The following is a 22,013-nucleotide window of genomic DNA, read 5'->3' as shown; positions in this document are numbered from 1 at the left end:
CATGGTGAACATTCAGTGTTGAGATTGTCATATCACTACACCAAAAAGAAAAAAAAATAGAAAAAAATAGTGCAGTTCGTGCAAATACCTTTTTGTGTCGAGACCCTTTGTCACGATTTTTGAAATTTATATTGTTTGTTACCCCTCAAAAAAAAAAAGAAAAAATAAAATGGAAGGTAAGTCCTATAGAGTCCCTGTGGGATGAGGAGATTGAACTAGTAGTTAATTAACAACTTGTTTTTTACGTCGATCCGGAAAAAGAAAAAGAACAAAAGAACCTAAAATTAAAAAAAATATATCTTAAAAAAATAAAAAGAAAAAACCATGGAAGACTCGATTACGCAAGTTTCGGATTTAGAACTCGTTGAAGCAGAATCCGTAGAAGTAGGTTTTGAGTTTGACACACAATTTTCTCGAATCAACTTTTCTTTCTTTTTTAATATGGTTTTTTTAATTTTTATTTACTAATTATAATTTGGTTTGTCCCTTCTCAGTTGTTTCCTTTTGTTTTTTCTTTTTTTCCCTAGATAGTTCTTGCTTGTTTAGTTTTTGGTCATCTAATATCCTATAATTTCAGTTATCAAAGTTTCAGTTTCAGAGCTTTCCAAATTAGAAGGAGATGAAAGTGAGTCACCGTTCATTGCGTTTTATTTCATACATTGCCTTAATACTAATAGCTTGTACGCTAGTTTTTGTGCATGTTATTTTTGTTGTAAAATAGGCATTTATGTTTGCGATATTCACCTTTGATATAAATTGAATTTTTTTCTAAAATTTTTTTCAAATAAGAGATGGGTAAGATTTAAAAGACCAGGGAGGGAGCAGGGAAATAAAAAACAATATAAGTTGCTGGCTTGTGTGTTTTGTAATGTAGACTTAGGTTTATATTACCCTTCATTTAAGTTCGGGTTAGGAGGCATAATTGGCACAGATTGACGAAGACGTGTTTCATGGGCTATGGTATTTCGAATCTTGAGTTGGCAGCATTGGTGGTGAACTTAGGGCATATGCGATGGATTAAGGGTAGAAATGTTGATTTCTAAGGTGCATAGAGTTGTTTTTGAGTCACTAGTAGCAAATATATTGCGTTGTAAATTAGCTTAAGAATAAGGTTTTTCAGTAACAAGATTTCATTAATTGTAGTTTAAGCATTAGATTCTGCAATGTCTCTGGAAAGAACGATTTGTGTTTTAGTGCTTTAGTAAATAAAATCATGTATTAAAAGAAACCAAAAATTTATCTACTAGTATGTCCTCATATAAGCAAGAGATTCTCTAGTCCGTTTAGGTATCATACCCTTAAATATAGCCACTATAATCATGAAGATATATACGTATTGAAGGGATGAATAAATGTGATGACTTTGAGAGATAACAAGCCTCTTATTGTAGAAACTAGATTTTCTGGCCTAATTGCCACTATGCCACTTCTTTTTTTTAAGCAAAAAAGGATTGATGGAAATTACTTTTACATAAAGATATTTATTAATTTTAGGTGGTTCTTTTCTTTTTATAGTTTTAACCCAAGTAATTGTTTAGTTGCTTATCCACTATTAGCTAGTTAAAGGCCTCAAAATAAAGGAAGTTTTTTTTTTACAAAGAAAAAATGAAAATGAGAAATGCCAAATCCTTGCTTACTTACATGGGGGATAAAATGAGCAACACAAAAATTGGCACCAAAAGCAACGGCTTGTGCTTTGTTAATAGGAAGATCCATATAGGTGGTTTGTTTTTTGTTCAAATATTGTGATTAACGTAGTACAATGTGCTGTTTCAACGTATGAACTATTTTTGCTATGGGTTTATGCTTGTAGTGCAATATTAATTTGGTAGCCCCATATGATGGCAAAAAGAAAAGGAGATAATTTCATAAACCTCCCCTGAGATTTTTGTCAATTGTAATCACCTCTCCCAACTTTGAAAAATGACACTTACCTCTTTGGTATTGTGAAAGATTATATTGATTCTGACAACTCTATAAATCTTAATTGAAAAATAGGAGTAAAGGAAAAAGAAAACTGCATTTTGCAAATTTCTTTATCTAGAAACTCTAACATTATCTCACCTAATACATTATATTCAATTCTTAAGTCATATAAATAGACTTCTTATTTAGTTTTAAAAATAGTAGACTAGTGGGGATGCATTTGTTAAAAATGTTTTCTTACTCAGCAAAGGAAAAAAAGTCCAGACATTAAAAAATTATGCTTTAAAATATGGTTTAAATTTTGCTGCAAAGAATTATCTTAAAATTTTTTACTAAGCAAGTAATGTTGATATTTGATTTCTTGTCATTTAATTTATTTTGAAAATCAATTAGGGGCAAAGATATTCGTTAGACTTTTTGTACTTATATCACCATTTGTTACCAAAACATACTGTTTAGAGGAGGTTTTTGTAATTTTTCAAACAAGAGGGGTGGTTGCAATCGTCACTAATTCTCAAGGAAGTTTTTGAAATTATGCCAAAGAAAAGTGTTATCAATCGGGATATTGCGGTACTTGGTGTGTTTTGTATGCTATCTTGTTGCTGAAATGTGTTGTGTGGTGCTTACTTGGGTATTGACGACATCTATCGGCCTCTCCTTGAGGTTAAGGAGGAGGGGCTTCCTACGTAGGGAATAAAAACAACAAACTTAGGGAGACTACAACTCGTTGATGAGCAAAACTAACCATACACAAGCCTCAAACGTTGCAAACAGAAGTGGAAACACACTAAATCCCCCAATCTGGGTATCTTGACCCTAAAAATTGCAACGACATGCCAAAAGGATAGGCCTAAATGTGTTGCAGCAAACAATAAACCCAGCAATTGCAAAGCTGACCCATGTAGCCTGGAGCATTTTGGGTTGTAGGATTCCTCCAATACATACAAACATAGTATCTCTGATGAGCTCCCTCTTCTTTAGCCCTCTTTTTGTGTATTTGTAGATGAGAAACCCAAGTAGAAGAGCTGAGGCGACATTGATTGAAAGAGAACACTTGTTAACCTTTAGCCTATGAAATAGGCTTGAACCGGGTGCTGGAGCTTGGTTGGCCAATTTCTCTCTTTCTTCCAGTGTTCTCTCGTGGAATTCACCAAAAGCCACAAAACCTTCAAGAAGCAAAACAGCAAATCCCACACAGATAAAATCAAGGTACAGTAGCGCTATGGACAAACAAGATTTTGAGTAGTATTAGAAGCCGTTGCTAGGTCGTTATCAGTGGCTATTGAAGTCAAATAGCTGATGGGGATACCATAGTCATGGCAGTTATCTCCTCATTATGGTTGGCTTTGGTTTCCTTGTGGTTGGAGTTCTAGTTGCTGAGTGCTTTCTGCCATTTTTAGTGCTTATATCAAGAAAAAGGTGAGTCAATAATAATGGCTCTCGAAGGTTTTGGGGTTTCAATGGTGCTATGGTATAAAGCAGTTCTAGTTTTTCAGTGGAGTATAACAAAAGAAAAAGAAGACTTTATGAGAAAATGATTGAAAATGTATGAAGAACCATGAAAGAAGAAATCCAGGTTTTAGAGAACTATAAAGAACTATGTTAGAGAACTAGAAAATGGTTTCTTGATAAGGAGGGAAGAGGATAGAGTAAGGACTGAGAAAGGAGGAGGCTGTGGTTTTGACACCTTGCATGGCTATTGTGGGAGTGTTGGTAACAACTTGGCACTGTAAAAGGGTTTGAAAAACACTAATTTTCTTTTTGACTTCATTTTTTTTGGTTTCGTTGGTTTTTTTTGGGTGTTTAATGTAGCAGGTATATATTTCATTTTGGAACATTTTTCAAGTTTGATGACTAATCTAATTCCTTTAATTTTGGCTAAAAATCTAATTTATTGGTGAAAATATCAACTTCATATGATACTAGCATCAACTTTAGCTACCTCAATTCTTTGTTCGAGGCCTAAGTGAAGGAATGAAATGGTAGTAAACTTTAATTATGTGTTAAGCAAGTTGTTTTATGTTATGTTATTTGAGAGACTAAAAAGTGTCATACTTTTCCGAAATAAAATGGCTTCTATGATTCAAAAATTAATTGGCTGTGTCTAGATATATGTAGAGTACTAATCATTTCAATTTGCTTGTTCGGTTAACATTTCTACAAGCACAAGGCACAAGTAAAGTGGACATCTCCTTTATATGGTATTATGGTTTGTTAGGATATAGTTCAAGATCAGACAAAATTTTGGGAAACACTTTTGTGCTCAAGGCCTAAATTGCATTATTTTTTATATGAGCAATGCATGCATGAGACTTGGGATTTCTGCATAACTGAAAAACCAAAAACATAAAAAACTTTATTAGACAAGAAGGTTTTTAAAGTAGTTATGTATTGCATAATAGTATCTTACCCTTTTCCTAATGCTATGGGTTCGCGAAAACCCTATTAACACAACAATTGTGTGGCATTAATAAAGTTGGCTAAAATCCTTATTAACACAATGTCCGTGCGGCACTAGCAAGTTTCAAGACTTGAGTTATGAACGGTTGCGCCGAAGCAAAAGAAGTAAGCAAAAAAGAGATAGGTTGGAGGTTAAGAAAACTCTTGTATTGCACTCAAAGGATTATGTAATGTGTTTACAAATGAAGGGTTTGGATTATTTATAGACAAGTTAGTAAGTCTTTAAAAGTTCTAGAAACTTTTACACACTAGTTTTCTACACTCAATCTCTAAAACATTCTATACAAGGTAAGACCCTTGTGTACAAACTCTAAACTATTCCCTAAAACTCTTGAACGGCCTAAAACATTTCGGAATATTACCAAAACATTCCAAGAAACCTTTAATTATTGACCCTAACCTCCATGGCTTCCCATTCGTTCAATGAAGTAGACTAACCCTCTACTACTGGTCTTGATTTTTCACTGATTTCCTTGTACATAATTATTAAATCCAACCCGGCCCGACAGTTGAACTGGTCAGCCTAGTGACTCAGGCATCAGACCGAGCCGAGTCTCTAATTTGATTGGACAAGAAATTGATTTGGTTAAACTCGAACAAACCCCATGTGACCTAGTGGTTCAATCAAGAACCCACCCGATTTTTCAATTGACCCGGATTACTTTTTTTTTAAAATAATTGTTAGCCTTTGTTTTTTTAAACAAAATGTATATATACTTTTGATAAGATTTGTACATTGGATCTTCATTTAAATATGTATAAGATTTTACTATTTGCTTAGTTTTTATTTGATAAATAAATATTTTTAAAATAAACTTGTTTAATTTTTTATTGTACAATTAATCCTTTTAACTTTAAATTGACAATATTGATTAGTTAGAAAATTACTTTGTTTTTAAACAAAAAATAAAATGATGAAAAAATAATCCTACATTTTTTAAAACAATCGATATAAATTTTGTTTTATACTTGACTATATTATTTATTTATTTAAAAGTACGATAAAATGAAATTAAATCTTTTATTAATATCTATATATTTATTATATATCTTTCTAAGTGTAGTAATTAGTATTTAAAAGTACTTTATTATATATTTTATGTATATTAAAATTACCATTTTATATTTATAAATATTTAATTAATAATCATCCGTTCACCTGTTCATCCATTAATTAAACCAGTGACCCATTTACCTAGTTCCTTTGTCGAATTTCTTACGAAGCCGGGTTTACTAACTACGCCCTTATAGCCAATAGTGCATGTTTGCCCGAGTGAGGTGTGGACCGTGTCACTAGAACATCAAGTCATTTCCATATATGGGACGCCATGACATTTTGTCGGTCTCTTAGTTGCATGTAATTTTATTTTCTTTCTGTATTATGTGATTCTTTTCCTTTCCCAAAATCGTCAATCTTCTTCTTTATCTTCGGCTTTTTTGAATTGGTCCCAGGTATTTAGAAGTAGTTGTACATGGTCCACCTAATACTTTCTTGTACTGAGACACTTTGTTGTCATAGTTCTTGGAGTTGTATATTACCATTAAAAAACGTGTTAAAAAAAAAAAGGATAGAAGATAAGTCATACAACTCCCGGTCGGATGAGGAAACTGAAGTAGTAGTTGGTTATCAGCCCATCACTTCTTGTTTCTTTTATTTCGATCTCGAAAATCACAAACACAAAACAACCCAAAATGAAAAAATATTTCGTGAAAAACAAAAGAAAAACAACAAGCCATGGAAAACTCGAGGGTTACGCCTGTTTCAGATTCAGAATTCTCCGGAGCAGAATCTGCAGGAGCAGGTTGTGAGTTTACATAATGCTTTTTTGAATTTTATCTTTTTTTAAATGAAGTTTTCCTATTTCTATTTACCTAGTAAACTTTCGTTCGTCCTTCTTGGACGTTTCTCTTTCCGTTTTTAAATTTTTCCCTAAATAATTCTTGCTTGTTTAGTTTTTGGTTATCAAATATCCTAAATTTCAGTTTTCAAAGTTTCAATTTCAGAGCTTTCGAAATCAGAAGGTGATGAAGGAGAGTCATCGTTAATTACGTTTTATTTAATATATTACTTTAATACTAATAGCTTGTACATTAGTTTCACGTGCATTCTATTTTTGTAGTAGGATAGGCTTTTATGTTTACCATATTCACTTTTGATGTAAATTGCTCGTTTGTGTTTTTTGTATACTTTGGTTTGCATTCCCCTTCGTTAAAATTCGGTTGAGGAGAAACAATTGGCACAGATTGATAAAGATGTGTTTCATAGGGTACGGTATTTTGATTCTCGACTTGGTGGCGGGCCTAGCGGTGGTGGGGAGTTTAAGGTGCATGCCATGGATTTAGGGTAGAAATGTTGACTCGTACCGCGCAATGAGCTGTTGATATATTGCCTTGTGAATCAGCTTAAGAACTAGGTTTTCCAGTCATAAGATTTCATCAATAGGAGCTTAAGCAATGGACTCTGTACCATTTCTGAAGAGGCGGAGACATAAAATCATGTATCTAAAGAAAGTCCAAAAGTTTGTCTGCTAGTAAGTCCTCGTATAACTGGGAGATTCTCTAGTCCGTTTAAGTATCATACTTCCGAGTTAAACATAACCACTACAATCATGAAAAGATACATGCTGAAGAAATTGTAACTAAAAAGGTATCATAAAATTTTCCCATATAATTTGTAGTAAAAACCCTAAATGTTTACCGGGCCTTCATTCAAATCAAACTCTTTATTTAATTATTTTTTCTTGTTTCCTTCAATTTGCTTCATAAAGACACTACTGGTCTGTCTCGTTGGTCCTCTTCATCACTTAAAGGGTAGGATAATATATCTGCTTTGCTCCTTTATTTTTCTAATGTGTTTCGCTTTGTTTCCCAACATTATCATGAGTTACATTCAATCGAAAATATAGCTTCGTCCACTCCAATTTATCCAACATACGAGTGGTTCTGGCCTACTTGCAGGTGCTAAGCCATTTTCCCCCCCTTAAGAAATAAGGATTGTTGGAAATTACTTTTACATAAAGTAATTTATTAAGTCTAAGTGATTCATTTCTTTTCTTAGTTTTAAGCTAGTTAATTGTTGGTAATCCACTTAGTTAAAAGCCTCAAAAAAAAGGGAAATTTTTAGAAAAATCTTTACTTATGTAGGGATAGAACGAGCGATACAAGAATTTTGACACCAAAAGGCAATGGCTTGTGCTTTGTTAATTGGAAGACATAGGCAATTTGTTTGTTCAATTGTGATTCTGCTAGTACGTACAAAATATGCTCTTTTGACGTATGAACTACTTTTTGCAATCGGTTTATGTTTGTTATGCATTGATTTGGCAGGCCTAGATGCCAAGAAGAGAAGTGTTATCATTATGGACTTGATGAATTTTGTTGGCTGCCTTTTTTTCGGAGGGTTGATTGCGGGGGTTTTTTGGATGATGGCAACATGGTTCGAAACTCTAGGCTATTGGAGAAGGGCTGCTTTCGCTTCACTAACATTCATGGTACCTGCGGGCCTCTTTGCGGTCATAGTCATTGCCATGCATGGCTTCTATTTGCTCAGACATTTTATTCCGCATGGGAATGCATGTGTATAGTATAATAGGTCCCCAGGAGAAATTGGTAGGTCTGGGCGAGAACTTGATGGTGGAGCGTTAGCCATTGCTATCCTCGAGTTCTCTTTTCTTTCCTCTTGATGCTAGTGCTTTTCTTATATCAATAAAAAAAAAGGATTCAAAGCTTGTCGGGTGGTAAATTATATCGTTTTGGTAGATAATTGGTGGACAAGTTTGAAATCCCTTTCTTTGAAGAAACATCAATCTGTTGGGTGAACCCGATATACGAAGGATCGCTTGGAATGGCTTTCACAAGCTATATATGCTGAACCTAACGCGTGTTCAAGCTAAATATGGCAAAAGATGGTCTTTCAACCACTCGGATTTTACGTCTCTTTGGCCCTTAAATATTAAGAAGAGACTAAGTGACAAGACTATCCGAATTTCAGTTGATCACTTTTACCGGCAAACAATGTCATAGGCACATTATGCCTGTGATCTTAATGGAAATTTTAGGTCTTACTCTGTTTCCTATGTATCCTCGGCGAGTGATAAATTGCTTAAAGCATGCATAAAAGCCTAATAAGTCTTCACTTGAAGCTCTTGGGCTAAAAGTCTAAATCTACCCTAAGTATATATTTTCGCAAGTTGGATGTGAGCTAGTGTGTTTTTAACTGATTTTGGAAACCTAATTTTAGTTTTTAATTTGCATTAAGTAACTTTTTTGCATTCTCAGTTGATTTTGATAACCTAATTTTAGATTCATTGGACCCAAAAATCTTGTGAACTATTTTTGCACTCTGCTTCTGCCGTACTTCCCGTCGTTTCACTTTTATTCTTATTTCACTTCTAGGTACATCTTCATTTTCTTTCTTCCGTTTCTCCTCCAACATTTAATCTTCTTTCTTTTTTTTTTCTTTTTTGATTGCAAAACATATAATTGATTTTATGAAGAGAAATCCGCAGCAAGCGCGAAATGAACGAAAGATGGAGGGCAAGTACTCCACTCACAATAATCCAAAAGATCTATTGCAAGATCTAGGCACCCATGACAATTCCCAACTACTAAAATTCTGCAATAATTCAAGAATATCATCAACTAGTACCCCTCATGCCGAGTCATCAGATTCCATATGTTAGATAATTTTGATTAACCTTTGAGAGTCTCCTTCCAAGTTGATCTTATACAACTCTAACTCTAGCAACAACTTAACAGCAAATTTTGCTGCATAAGATTCAACGACAACAGGCTCAAAAACTCCAACAAGTTTCTTTGAAAATCCGGCTAAGAAAATTTCTCTATCTTCTCTTATTAGTTGTTACCACTCCAACGCCTAAGAAGCCTTCTTTGCGGAAAACTGCAGTCCAAGTTTGCTTTCACAAAACCAGAAGATGGTTTTGTCCAGCAAGAATTTGACGGCCGTGGCTGTACAAAATTTGTTGAACAACTTGTTGGCCTTGAAACTGCATCGCGAAACTGATGTAGGAAATGTTGGAAAAATGGCTATATTCATTGTAGAGTGAATGAGAAAATTGTTCTCATAATGGCACTCTTGAAAGAATCCAGGATAATTATCTATCATTCATTCATGTATATTAATTATTGATACATGATTTTGGATAGGATTCCTTTGAGGTTATGTTATTGAGATACATGTATGTACATGAATGTGGTCCTTTGATAAACGTGAAGATAATTATCTGGAATTTAACACTTGTTGCCAATTTCTAACAGTCACCCTAGGCCAGCATCTATAAATATCTCTTTTGTTTCAAAAGAAAGGGCGCTCTCTCTCTTTTTCCTTCTTGCATCTGCATCTTTTATAGTGTTCCATATTGCTCTAGTTCGAGTTCGCTGGGGTGAAGAACGTTTGGTGCTGACATATTCACCTTTAATCCGTTGTATCCTGGGAGACAGACGCCTACTCAACCTAAAGCACTCTACCTAGAGGGGGCGAATCTGTTTTAAGGAAATTGTGTTCACAAGCCTCGGATTGTTATTATTGTTATTTTCGATTATTACTTTCTTTTTGGGTTGTATTTATTCTTCTCTTTTGTATCAGCCTGTTTTATTATTTCACTAATAGTCTTAAAACAGATTCGATTCTCTATGGCTGACAATACAGGAAGAGACACCAATATTTCTACTTCTGATGCTGCTGCCTCTGGCTCAATTGTGAAACAACCTGAAGGAAAAATTACTCCTATGGTGTCTACCAACCATAGTGAGAAACCTGAGAAGTTCTATGGCCTAAACTTCAAGACATGGCAACAAAAGATGTTGTTCTATTTGACAACATTGAATCTCTCGAGATTCTTAAGTGAGGATGCTCCAAAGCTGCCTGAAGGCTTAACTGATGCACAAGCTGTCAATGCTATTGATGCTTGGAAGCACTCCGACTTCCTTTGTCGAAATTATGTCATGAACTGCTTGCATGACTCGCTGTATAACGTGTATCAAATACACAAGACGGCGAAGGCTCTGTGGGAATCCTTAGATCGGAAATATAAAACTGAAGATGTCGGAGCAAAGAAATTTGTCGTTGGAAAATTTCTAGACTATAAAATGGTGGATTCCAAAACTGTTATCAGTCAAGTGCAAGAAATTCAGATTATCTTGCATGAGATTCTAGCTGAAGGCATGATTTTGAGTGAAACCTTTCAAGTAGCTGCTGTTATTGAGAAGCTACCTCCTGGATGGAAGGATTTCAAGAACTATCTCAAGCACAAGCGCAAAGAGATGAGTATGGAGGACCTTATCGTTAGACTTCGAATTGAAGAAGACAACAGGGGTTCTGATTGCAAGGCAACAACTTCTGATGATGCTAAAGCAAATATTGTGGAGTATAAGCAAGGGCAAAACTCCAAAGGCAAAAAGCCAACTCGAAATCTTGGGGCAAAAGGAAAAATCTCTAAGCAGAAATTCCAAGGTAAGTGCTTCAATTGTGACAAAAAAGGTCACAAGTCCACTGAATGTAAGCTTCCAAAGAAGAAGAAGCATGAAGCAAACTTGCTTGATAGAATCGAGGGAGACATGGAAAACATGAACCTGACTGCTATGGTCTCTGAAGTAAATATGATAGGGTCAAATCCGAAAGAATGGTGGATTGACACTGGAGCTACAAGACATGTTTGCACAAACAAAGACTTGTTTACTACCTTCGAAAAGGTTGAAGGTGAAAAAATGTTCATGGGGAACTCTGCCTCATCTGCTATTGAAGGTCAAGGGAAGGTGTTACTAAAGATGACTTCTGGCAAAACATTGACTTTGAACGATGTTCTGTATGTGCCAGAAATCTGCAAGAACCTTGTTTCTGGATCGTTGCTGAACAAGCATGGCTTTCGCATGGTTTTTGAATCGGATAAAGTTATATTATCCAAATCTGGGATGTATGTAGGGAAAGGATATACAACCGATGGGTTGTTCAAATTGAATGTAATGGCTATTGTGAATAATAAGAATAAGTCTTCTACTTATTTGCTTGAGTCTTCCAATTTATGGCATGGTAGACTAGGTCATGTTAATTATGATACTTTGCGTAGACTAATTAACTTGGATCATATTCCTTCCTTTCACATCAATTCAAACCATAAATGCGAGATTTGCGTAGAAGCAAAATTAACAAGGTCATCGTTTCAAACAATTGAAAGAAACACCGAACCCCTTGAATTGATTCACACAGATGTCTGTGATTTGAAATTTGTTCAAACAAGAGGTGGTAATAAATATTTTATCACTTTCATTGATGATTGCACAAAATACTGTTATGTGTATTTGCTCAAAAGCAAAGATGAAGCCTTGGAAAAATTCATTCTCTACAAGAATGAAGTTGAAAATCAACTTAACCGGAGAATTAAAAGGTTAAGAAGTGATAGAGGTGGTGAATATGAAACACCTATTGGTGATTACTGTGCAAAATATGGAATTGTTCATGAAATAACTGCACCTTACTCACCACAATCGAATGGTGTTGCTGAACGGAAAAATCGCACACTAAAGGAAATGATGAATGCGATGTTAATAAGTTCAGGATTACCTCAAAAATCTGTGGGGTGAAGCTATTTTGTCAAGCAATTACCTTTTAAATAGGGTACCCCGAAAAAAACAAGATAAAACTCCTTATGAGTTATGGAAAGGTAGGAGACCATCCTACAAATACTTGAAAGTGTGGGGGTGTCTTGCAAAAGTGGCTATTCCAGCACCAAAGAGAATAAAGATAGGTCCTAGAACTGTGGACTGTATCTTTATAGGCTATGCACATAATAGTACTGCTTATCGATTTCTTGTGTATAATTCAGAAATTTCGGATATACACAAAAATATGATAATGGAATCAAGGAATGCTTCATTCTTTGAAGATGTGTTTCCTTGTAAATTGATTGGTGCATCAAGTTCATCAAAACGAACACATGAAGTTATGAATCAAGAAAAACATGATCATGACTTGATTCAACAAGATGAACCGAGACGTAGCAAAAGGTCTAGAGTGGAAAAATCATTTGGAGATGATTTTACAACTTTTCTATTAGAAAAGGAGCCACAAACCTATACAGAAGCTGTAAGTTCTTCTGAAGGATTTTTGTGGAAAGAAGCAATAAAAAGTGAGGTTGATTCTATTTTACAGAATCATACATGGGAGTTAGTGGATCTTCCTCCTGGTTGTAGACCTTTAGGGTCCAAATGGATCTTTAAAGGGAAAATGAAACCTGATGGCTCTGTCGATAAGTACAAAGCCAGACTTGTAATCAGAGGATACAAGCAACAAGAAGGTTTGGATTATTTTGATACTTATTCTCCTGTTACGAGAATAAATTCTATCAGAATGATACTTGCTATCGCTGCATTGAGAAATCTGGAGATACATCAAATGGATGTAAAGACGGCCTTCTTAAATGGTGATTTAGATGAAAAAATCTACATGGAGCAACCTGAGGGTTTCATAACTCCGGGAGCAAGACATAAAGTTTGTAAATTAGTCAAATCATTGTATGGACTAAAACAAGCGCCAAAGAAATGGCATGAAAAGTTCGACAATGCAATGATAACTAATGGATATAGAATAAATGAGTGTGACAAATGTGTCTACACTAAAGAAACAAACAATGGCTATGTCATCTTATGTCTTTATGTAGATGACATACTTATTGTTGGTAGTAATGACAAAATGGTCAAGTCTACCAAGGACATGTTGAATTCAAAATTTGACATGAAAGATATGGGGCTTGCTGATGTAATTTTAGGAGTTAAAATTACAAGAATATCAGACGGGTTGGTCTTGAGCCAAACTCATTATGTGGACAAGATTCTGGAAAAATTCAATAAGAATGATTCTGGAATTGCAAGAACTCCATTAGACAATAGTTTCCATCTATCTAAGAATAGAGGAGAGAGTATTTCTCAAGTAGAATACTCAAGAATCATTGGAAGTCTAATGTATTTAATGAGTTGTACTAGACTTGACATTGCATATGCTGTGAGCAAATTGAGCAGATTTACAAGCAATCCGAGTGCTGATCATTGGAAAGCAATTTTAAGGGTACTTAAATACCTACGGTACACTCGGAACTATGGACTGCATTACACTAGATACCCTGCTGTTTTAGAAGGGTATGCTGATGCAAATTGGATATCTGATATAAAAGATTCAAAGTCCACAAGTGGGTATGTGTTCACACTTGCCGGTGGGACAGTATCTTGGAAATCTTCTAAACAAACTATTGTAGCTAGATCTACAATGGAATCTGAGTTCATTGCCTTGGACAAATGTGGAGAAGAAACTGAATGGCTCCACCATTTCCTTGAAGACATTCCAAAATGGGAGAAACCTGTGCCACCAATTTGTATTCACTGTGATAGTCAATCAGCAATTGGAAGAGCACAGAATAACATATATAATGGTAAGTCTAGACATATACGTCGTAGGCATAATACCATTAGACAACTACTCTCAACAGGAGTTATCTCTATTGATTATGTGAAATCAAAGGATAATATAGCGGATCCGCTAACCAAAGGATTGAATAGAGAGTTGGTTGCAACAATGGCAAAGGGAATGGGACTAAAGCCCATGGAAGGCTAAGTGTTATAAAGGAAACCCAACCTAGCTGACTGGAGATCCCAAGATCTAGGTTCAAAGGGACAACCTAATTATAAGGATTTAGCGTAGTCATTGTGGGGGGATACCCCTAAACCCATTCCGTAATGAAACAATGACGCAAAGGAGAATTAAGGATAGCACAATGTGTGCTTTAATGATTCTTAAGTGAAGTAATTTATTACTGAAGACTTAAGTAAATCACCTATGTGAGAGTGAAGTGGGGCCGCTTCAAAAGAGAATTGTTTAGGGCTCAATTCTTAAAAACTCTTGCTGAACCAAGTTGATGTTCATGGCCAAAACGAACATAACTATGAGAACTGAACTAATGGAGCATGATTCCTGTGTGAAATATATGGTTCATTTACACTAAAAAGCGAGACAGTTCAAAGACATCATGTCTACTGGATTGCTAGTAAAGTAAGTGTATTTCACAAGAGAAGGTTCAACGGGTAACACCAACCTATCTTATGCAGGTTTCAGTCGTGGAACACTACTGTAGAGTCAAATCAAAACAATTTTTCCATTCATGTGGAGGATTGTTGGAAAAATGGCTATATTCATTGTAGAATGAATGAGAAAATTGTTCTCATAATGGCACTCTTGAAAGAATCCAGGATAATTTTCTATCATTCATTCATATATATTAATTATTGATACATGATTTTGGATAGGATTCCTTTGAGGTTATCTTATTGAGATACATGTATGTACATGAATGTGGTCCTTTGATAAACGTGAAGATAATTATCTGGAATTTAACACTTGTTGCCAATTTCTAACAGTCACCCTAGGCCAGCATCTATAAATATCTCTTTTGTTTCAAAAGAAAGGGCGCTCTCTCTCTTTTTCCTTCTTGCATCTGCATCTTTTATAGTGTTCCATATTGCTCTAGTTCGAGTTCGCTGGGGTGAAGAACGTTTGGTGCTGACATATTCACCTTTAATCCGTTGTATCCTGGGAGACAGACGCCTACTCAACCTCAAGCACTCTACCTAGAGGGGGCGAATCTGTTTTAAGGAAATTGTGTTCACAAGTCTCGGATTGTTATTATTGTTATTTTCGATTATTACTTTCTTTTTGGGTTGTATTTATTCTTCTCTTTTGTATCAGCCTATTTTATTATTTCACTAACAGGAAATTCATAGAAAATGATACCAAACTGAGGGGATCACAATATTCTTCATCAAAGACTGCTCCGTTGCGATTACTCCATAAGTTTCAGGCATTGACTAACAAAGTTATGTCTAGCGGAATGTTGTGTCCTCCAATGTTACAATCCTCGGTAGACTCAATGTGCTAATAACATTGGTGCTGCTGGATACAATCAAAAAATTTCTAAGATGATGTTGCGAAGATAAAAGAGATTGGCTAAGCCACGTTCTTCGATTATTCGATCAGTTCCTACTAAAGTTTCCAGTTCAGCTCTAGCTTTCTCCAACACCTCAGGATTATTGAGAAAACGGGACAATGCCCATTCCATTGTCAATGCTGAAGTGTCTGTCCCAGCGTTGAGCAGGGCCTACAATTAATAGCCAAAAGAGTAATCAATGTTTGTGACAATTAAATGGCAATTGCATTTCGAGATGTTTTTACTTAACCTAATTGGATATAATCATTTAAGGTAGCTATCCCAAGTTCTATTTAAAGCTAGTTGACTTTACGATATAAAAGAATTATTACAAATATTAGAAGCATATTAAGATGGAAACAATAATTATTTTTCACTTTGGGTTTAGTAACACTACTATGATTTTTCTTGTCCTCGAATACGAACAAAAAAAGTATTGAAAATTGTGTTGTTTTTCTAGTTAATTTTTTCTTCTTGTTTATTTACTTTTTTTGTCACTGGACCAGGTAGCGTGTGCACATTCTTTTTCACTGCAAATATTTAAAAACTCTTACGGAATCATGTGGTTAATTTTTTCTTCTTGTTTATTTACTTTTTTGTTTTTAACTCTTCTGCTGTAAGTGCTATTAGGCTAAGGAATCGTCTGGTTATACAATTTAAACATAAAAATTCCTAACTAACTATAAGAAAAATTGGTAAAGATTAAATGAAATTAAAAAAAATAGAGCACTAAATCACCATTATGATACCCTTGATAATTTCGTTAGTGTAGTACTCTGGCTGAGATTATTGCAAAGAAAGCAGATGATCAATCATCGTGTTACTATCTTTGTTATGACCACGATGTTCATCGATTAATCCCTCCAAGAAAGCATCCATTTTAGCAGTAATCCTAGCCAAGTTGTTCTCATAGTTCTGGTAATCTTTTTTTTTTTTGTTTTTTTGTTTTTTTGGCAATCCCCATACACGGAGTGGGATGTCATCCCCTTATTTTATTAAAGGAAAGTGGAAGAACATAGTTTTGGTAATCTATCCGCCTTAACAACGGCAAAAAATCTCCCGGGTTTGATGCACCAGCATATTTGAATGCCTCTTCGATCAGGTCCCTAAACAGCTTTGCTTCATGGTGCTCTTCATCTTCATCTAGGCCAAAAATCGTTTACTACAAACCATCCTCATAATAATATTGAACGAAAGTTCAGATGATTTAGACTTCAATTCAACCCTGGCAAAATTCTGGAGAGATTTCTCAGACAATTTGATGAGCAAGCGCCTGATTTCGTCCTTCCTGATGGACATTTATCCTCCAAGAAATATATTAAAACATTTATCCTCCTACAAGGTTTATTAAAATATTCATATATCTTCTTATAATTCGTTAGTTCATTTGTGGTACTACTAAATTCATGTACTTAAAGTACTATATTCATGTACTTATATTAACTAGTAATAACTCGTGCAAATATTTTTTCAATATATAAAACCTTTAATATATTAAATTTCTATGCAAAACTTTGATTATTGGCATAATATAAACTAAGAACTATATAATGAGCAAACTTAAGTAATTGGTAATTGTATAAAATGTTTATTGTGTATAAAGTAATTAAAAGTTTATTGTATATTTTACAGTTATAAAAACTCTGAAGATTAAGTTGTTGGTATAATATTGACTAAGAAACCATATTATAAACAAAATAAACCAATTGCTAATTGTAGAAAATGTTTATTATATACAAAGTAATTAAAAGTTTATTAAACTCTGAAGATGGAAGATTGTCATATTTAAACTAAGTCATTGCATATTTTACTTTAATTGTGATAGTAAGAAGAGAAAATTTTCTGTATTGTGTCAAACTAGTGTACACAACAAAACTTGAGCAAAATACATACTAAAACATTGTGATTTGGATACAACAAATTTTTATCAATTTCAATAGTTCTATACATTTTTTGTTATATTTTTATAGTTATCGATAATTTTTTGAAGTTTTCTTAGCCAATATGACATAATATAGTGAATTTAATCATCAATTTAACCTTTTGTCTTTTCATTGACTGTTTATAACCTTTTGTCTTCTTATTAATCTTGATTTTCTTCTAATCCAATATGTATATAAAACATACTTAGTTTTAATTATCACACATAAAAATATAATAATTGGAAATAATTTTAACACATACAATAATTAGAGATGAAGAATATTATTGGTGAATATAGTTGTAAACGGGCAGTTTTTAATTTTAATTACAACATTTTTTTAGATGTAATTTATTGAAACTTTTCATTTTTTTTATTAGTGTCATAATTGAAATGCAATAACTTTAATTAAAAGACATAAGGGTAATTTAGGCATAACAAAAATTAAGATTAAAATATGCTTACGCTTATACTCTCTATTGTCAAGGCTCATTATACTTTTTATATAGTAATAATGATAATGATATTAGTGCATATACTTTTGGTCTTATAACACCAATAAATAGAAGACTACAAGCCTCATTTGTAACCATCGGAAATACAAGTGAATGACAGATATATAGTCCTACTATTTCTTTGTCTCTATTTTAATCTCTTTATTCTTCACTCTTCTTAGTTTGTCTTATTAGTTTTACAACGTAAATCTATTTTTAACTCATCTAAGTTGTGAAGTTTGACCCCCTGGTCATCAAAAAAAAAAAAAAAAAATTAGGCACTTGATGCATCTTCTTGAACAATCTTGCTAATGATGGTGCGAGCTTTGCACATAGCTTCCAATGGCTCAGCTTTGGGCATAGTCAATCCTTTCCCTTCAGACAAATCAATTCTGTTCTCGCCAATTCTTTTCCATACAAAACTCTGAATCAAAGATCCCAATGCAACACCGATCACCCGCTGTGCAAGGCCAGCACCAGGACAAGATCGCCTTCCCATCCCAAAGGGCAACAGTTTTGAGGGTGCAATTTCAACTCCTTCAAATCTTTCGGGATTAAAGCTCTCAGGATCATCCCAAATATTTGGGTCCCTGTGAATTGCCCAGGCATTGACAAGCAGCATCGTGCCTTGTGGAATGTTGTATCCTCCAATGTTACAATCCTGGGACGACTCATGTGGTACTAACATTGGTCCTGCTGGACACAATCGAAAAGTTTCTAAGATGATGTTGTGAAGGTAAGGAAGATTGGCCAAGTCATGTTCTTCAGTTAATCGATCAGTTCCTACTTGAGTTTCCAGCTCAGCTCTAGCTTTCTCCAACAACTCAGGATTATTGAGCAAATGGGACAAGGCCCATTCCATTGTCACTGCTGAAGTGTCTGTCCCAGCGTTGAGCAGCGCCTACAATTAATAGCCAAAAGAGTAATCAATGTTTGTGACTAATTAAATGGCAATTTTAATTATTTCGAGATGTTTATATTAAACCTAAATCGATGCATAAGGTAGCTCTCCCATGTTCTAGTTATAATTATTTGAATTTTTGATATAAAAGCATTATTACAAAAATTAATTAGAGGTATGCTTATGACAAATTTTCCCTCATAATACCAAATACAAAAATGACAACAATTAATTTTTTTTTTCATTTTCGGTATATTAACACTACTACGATTTTTTTTTGTTCTCAAGAAGGAAAAAAAGATACTGAAAATTTTATTCGTTTTTTAGTTGATTTCTTCTTATTGTTGTTTATGTACTTTTCTTGGCGGTGGACCAGGGAGAGGGAGAGTGCACCTTCTTTTCAACTGTTCATATTTGAAAAATTCTCTACGATCGATCCCCCTCTTTTTTTTTTTAACAATTTGAACCCTCCCGCTCTAAGTGCGATTAGGCTAAGGAATATTTTGGTATACATATTCAAACATAAAATGCACTAAGTAATTATAAGAAAAATAGATTTACCAGTATGATGCCCTTAATAATTTCGTTGGTGTAGTACTCTGGCTGGGATTCTTGAAAAGAAAGCAGATGATCAATCATCGTATTTGCATCTTTGTTATGACCACGATGCTCATCTATTAATCCCTCCAAGAAAGCATCTACTTTAGCAGTAATTTTAGCCAAGTTCTTCTCATAGTTCTGGTGATCTATCCACCTTAAGAATGGCAAAAAATCTCCAGGGTTTGATGCACCAGCACGTTTGAGAACCTCTTTGATCAGGTCCCTAAACAGCTTTGCTTCATGGTTTTCTTCATCTTCATCTATGCCAAAATATCGTTTACCAGAAACCATCCTCATAATAATATTGAACGAGAGCTCAGATAATTTAGACTTCAATTCAACCTTGGCAAAATTCTGGAGTGAGTTTTCAGACAGTTTGATAAGCAAGCGCCTGATTTCGTCTTTCCTAATGGACAAGAACATGTTCAAACGACTGGTGGAGAATATTTCCATGGCACACAACCGCCGAAGATTCCTCAGATGATCACCGTATGGTGAGCTCCCTATGCCGGTGTGATTGTAGCCCAAGTATTTGCCTATGAGGAATTGAGGGCGGTTGGCGAGCACGATATCATTCTTGGTGAAGCATTCCTCCACCAGTGATGGTGAAGACACCACCACTACAAGGCGGTTGCCGAATTTGAGAGAAATTATGGGACCATATTTTAGAGAAAGGCTGTGGAAAGTTCTGTAGAGTGGTGGTTTTAGGAGATGGAGATGTCCTATGATGGGAAATGTCGGTGTCGGACTTGGTGGGAGGTTTGGCACAGACCTCTTGTATAAAAGCTTGAACCCGAGAAAAAAAAAGAATATAGGCAAGAACAACGTAGTATAGCCAAAGAGCTTCCATGCTAGCGCAAACGGTCTTAGAATAATGAAATTTGATTCGAAGATCTGTATCATAAGTAATGGGATTGTAGATTTATATTTATATATATTGACCCTTGGATGCTGAAATGGTGAAAAATTAGAGAAAGTAAGGGTCTGTTTGGTTGGAAGGAAAATATTTTCCTTGGGAAAATATTTTCCGTGGAAGTAATTTTCCATGAAAATCATTTCCCTTTCATCATTTTCAGGTGTTTGGTTAGTTTATTGAAAATATTTTCTTACTTCATTTTTCTGGTGTTTGTTTAACTTTTGAAATATTTTCACTTTTATCTCTATCTTTACTTTCTACACATTATAACTGCATACTTCTTCCCATACAAAATAAGAAAATTTATCTCATTGTTTAACTTTAAAAAATCTTGGAGAAATGTATATATGAATAAAAAATATCTCCTTAAGCAATAAACAAATTGCTGGCCATTTAGTGTCAAATGTCAATCACATGCAATGCTTATTGTGACATATATCTTGCACTCTCACTACTGAAAGTTTCTCTAGAAAAGAATGTCCCTATTATACATAATTAATTACTAGCGTATGATGAGCAGGATGAGATTTCTTTTTTATTTTGAATATACTAGGGGGAGGGATGGGTTGGGTGGTACGGGGGAGGGAGTGTAAGGAAGAGGTTTTGGATTCGAGTCCTCCTGTTTACACTAAAAAAAAAAAAATATATTACAAGATATTTTCAGTAAGTTTGGAACATACTACAGGCGGGGTGCATGCATTTCGGAAAACAAATTCGGTAAGTTTGGAAGGGAAGTTGTTTTCCATAAGATGAGTGAAAATATTTTACATAGGAAAATGTTTTCAGAAACTTTTGTGCAATCAAACACGGGAAATTAGGAAAATATTTTTCTGGAAAACATTTTCACCCGAAACAAACGGACCCTAAAAGAAAAGTTTTCATGTTTGGAGACTATTCAAAGCCGTATGAATTTTCACCTTAAATGATGTGAACAATAGTTTTTGACTTTCAAGTCAACATTATTATCAGTCACATGTTGTTGATTTGTCCACAAAATCGAAGTTGAGACGTGATCATTTCAACCATATGGCTAATCATTCCTCCTGCATCCTGTATTTTCAAATCGAAGTTGGACTGTGATTTGTGAATCCCACACCACACGTAAAGCAGATTGAAAAAGTAGGAACAATGCGTGATAAATTTTGTTGCAAAGTTAGATTAGTCTTCTAATTTAGTGAGCAATTGGTCTAACTTATTGAATCCTCTGGTCTGGTGGCCATGACCTGAAAATGTCCAGAATCACGACCCAAGAAAGTCACCTGCACCCACGAGAACCCAAACACGGAACCACATGACATATGTATCCAGAAATTGTTGCGATGCAACACACCGTAGACGCAAATTGAAAATCGAGGGACCGCATTGAGCCCCAACTAATAATAATATTAGGTCAAGCAGCGTCGGACCTCTTTTGAGGAGTAGTTCTCCTAATGTTGTTATTTTCTCTATTGGAAAAAATTCATTTTTTGTCCTTAAACTTTTAGTTAGGGACACATTTCGTTCTCAAACTTCTAAACGCATCACGTTTAGTACATGAATTAATTATTTTGGACCATATTTTGTCCAAAAACGGTAAAGTGTTCATTTTGGATAGGGAAGACTGACGTGGTCGTTAATTTTGACTGAGAAATTATTTTTACTTAACGGTCACGTGTTTGGCACGTGACTTTTTCTATCCAAATCAAGCAATTTACCGTTTTTGGCCTAAATATGACAAAAAATAATTAATTCATGTACTAAATAAAGTGCATCTAAAAGTTTGGGGATGAAATGTGTCTCTATCTCAAAATTTAGGGACGAAAAGTGA

At 34.6% G+C, this 22,013-nt stretch overlaps 1 protein-coding gene and 1 pseudogene across 1 annotated transcript; both read right to left on the bottom strand.

Moving 5' to 3' along the window:
- Nucleotides 1-16,673, bottom strand: part of LOC140035510 (cytochrome P450 81Q32-like) — a 166,243-nt pseudogene extending 149,570 nt beyond the window's left edge.
- A 1,386-nt stretch (nt 16,674-18,059) lies between these two features.
- Nucleotides 18,060-20,193, bottom strand: LOC113723962 (cytochrome P450 81Q32-like). The gene is made up of 2 exons (XM_027246920.2): nt 19,252-20,193; nt 18,060-18,690 (listed from the first exon to the last, which is right to left on the bottom strand). Exons 1-2 carry the CDS (start codon nt 20,191-20,193, stop codon nt 18,064-18,066), a joined length of 1,569 nt encoding a protein of 522 aa, XP_027102721.2. The 3' UTR covers nt 18,060-18,063.
- Between the last annotated feature and the right edge of the window lie 1,820 nt (nt 20,194-22,013).

This window comes from Coffea arabica, chromosome 2c (genome assembly GCF_036785885.1).
Source record: "Coffea arabica cultivar ET-39 chromosome 2c, Coffea Arabica ET-39 HiFi, whole genome shotgun sequence".
Classification (NCBI taxonomy): Eukaryota; Viridiplantae; Streptophyta; class Magnoliopsida; order Gentianales; family Rubiaceae; genus Coffea; species Coffea arabica.
The sequence above is the reverse complement of the archived record's forward strand: the minus strand, read 5'-3'. Positions and strand labels throughout refer to the sequence as shown.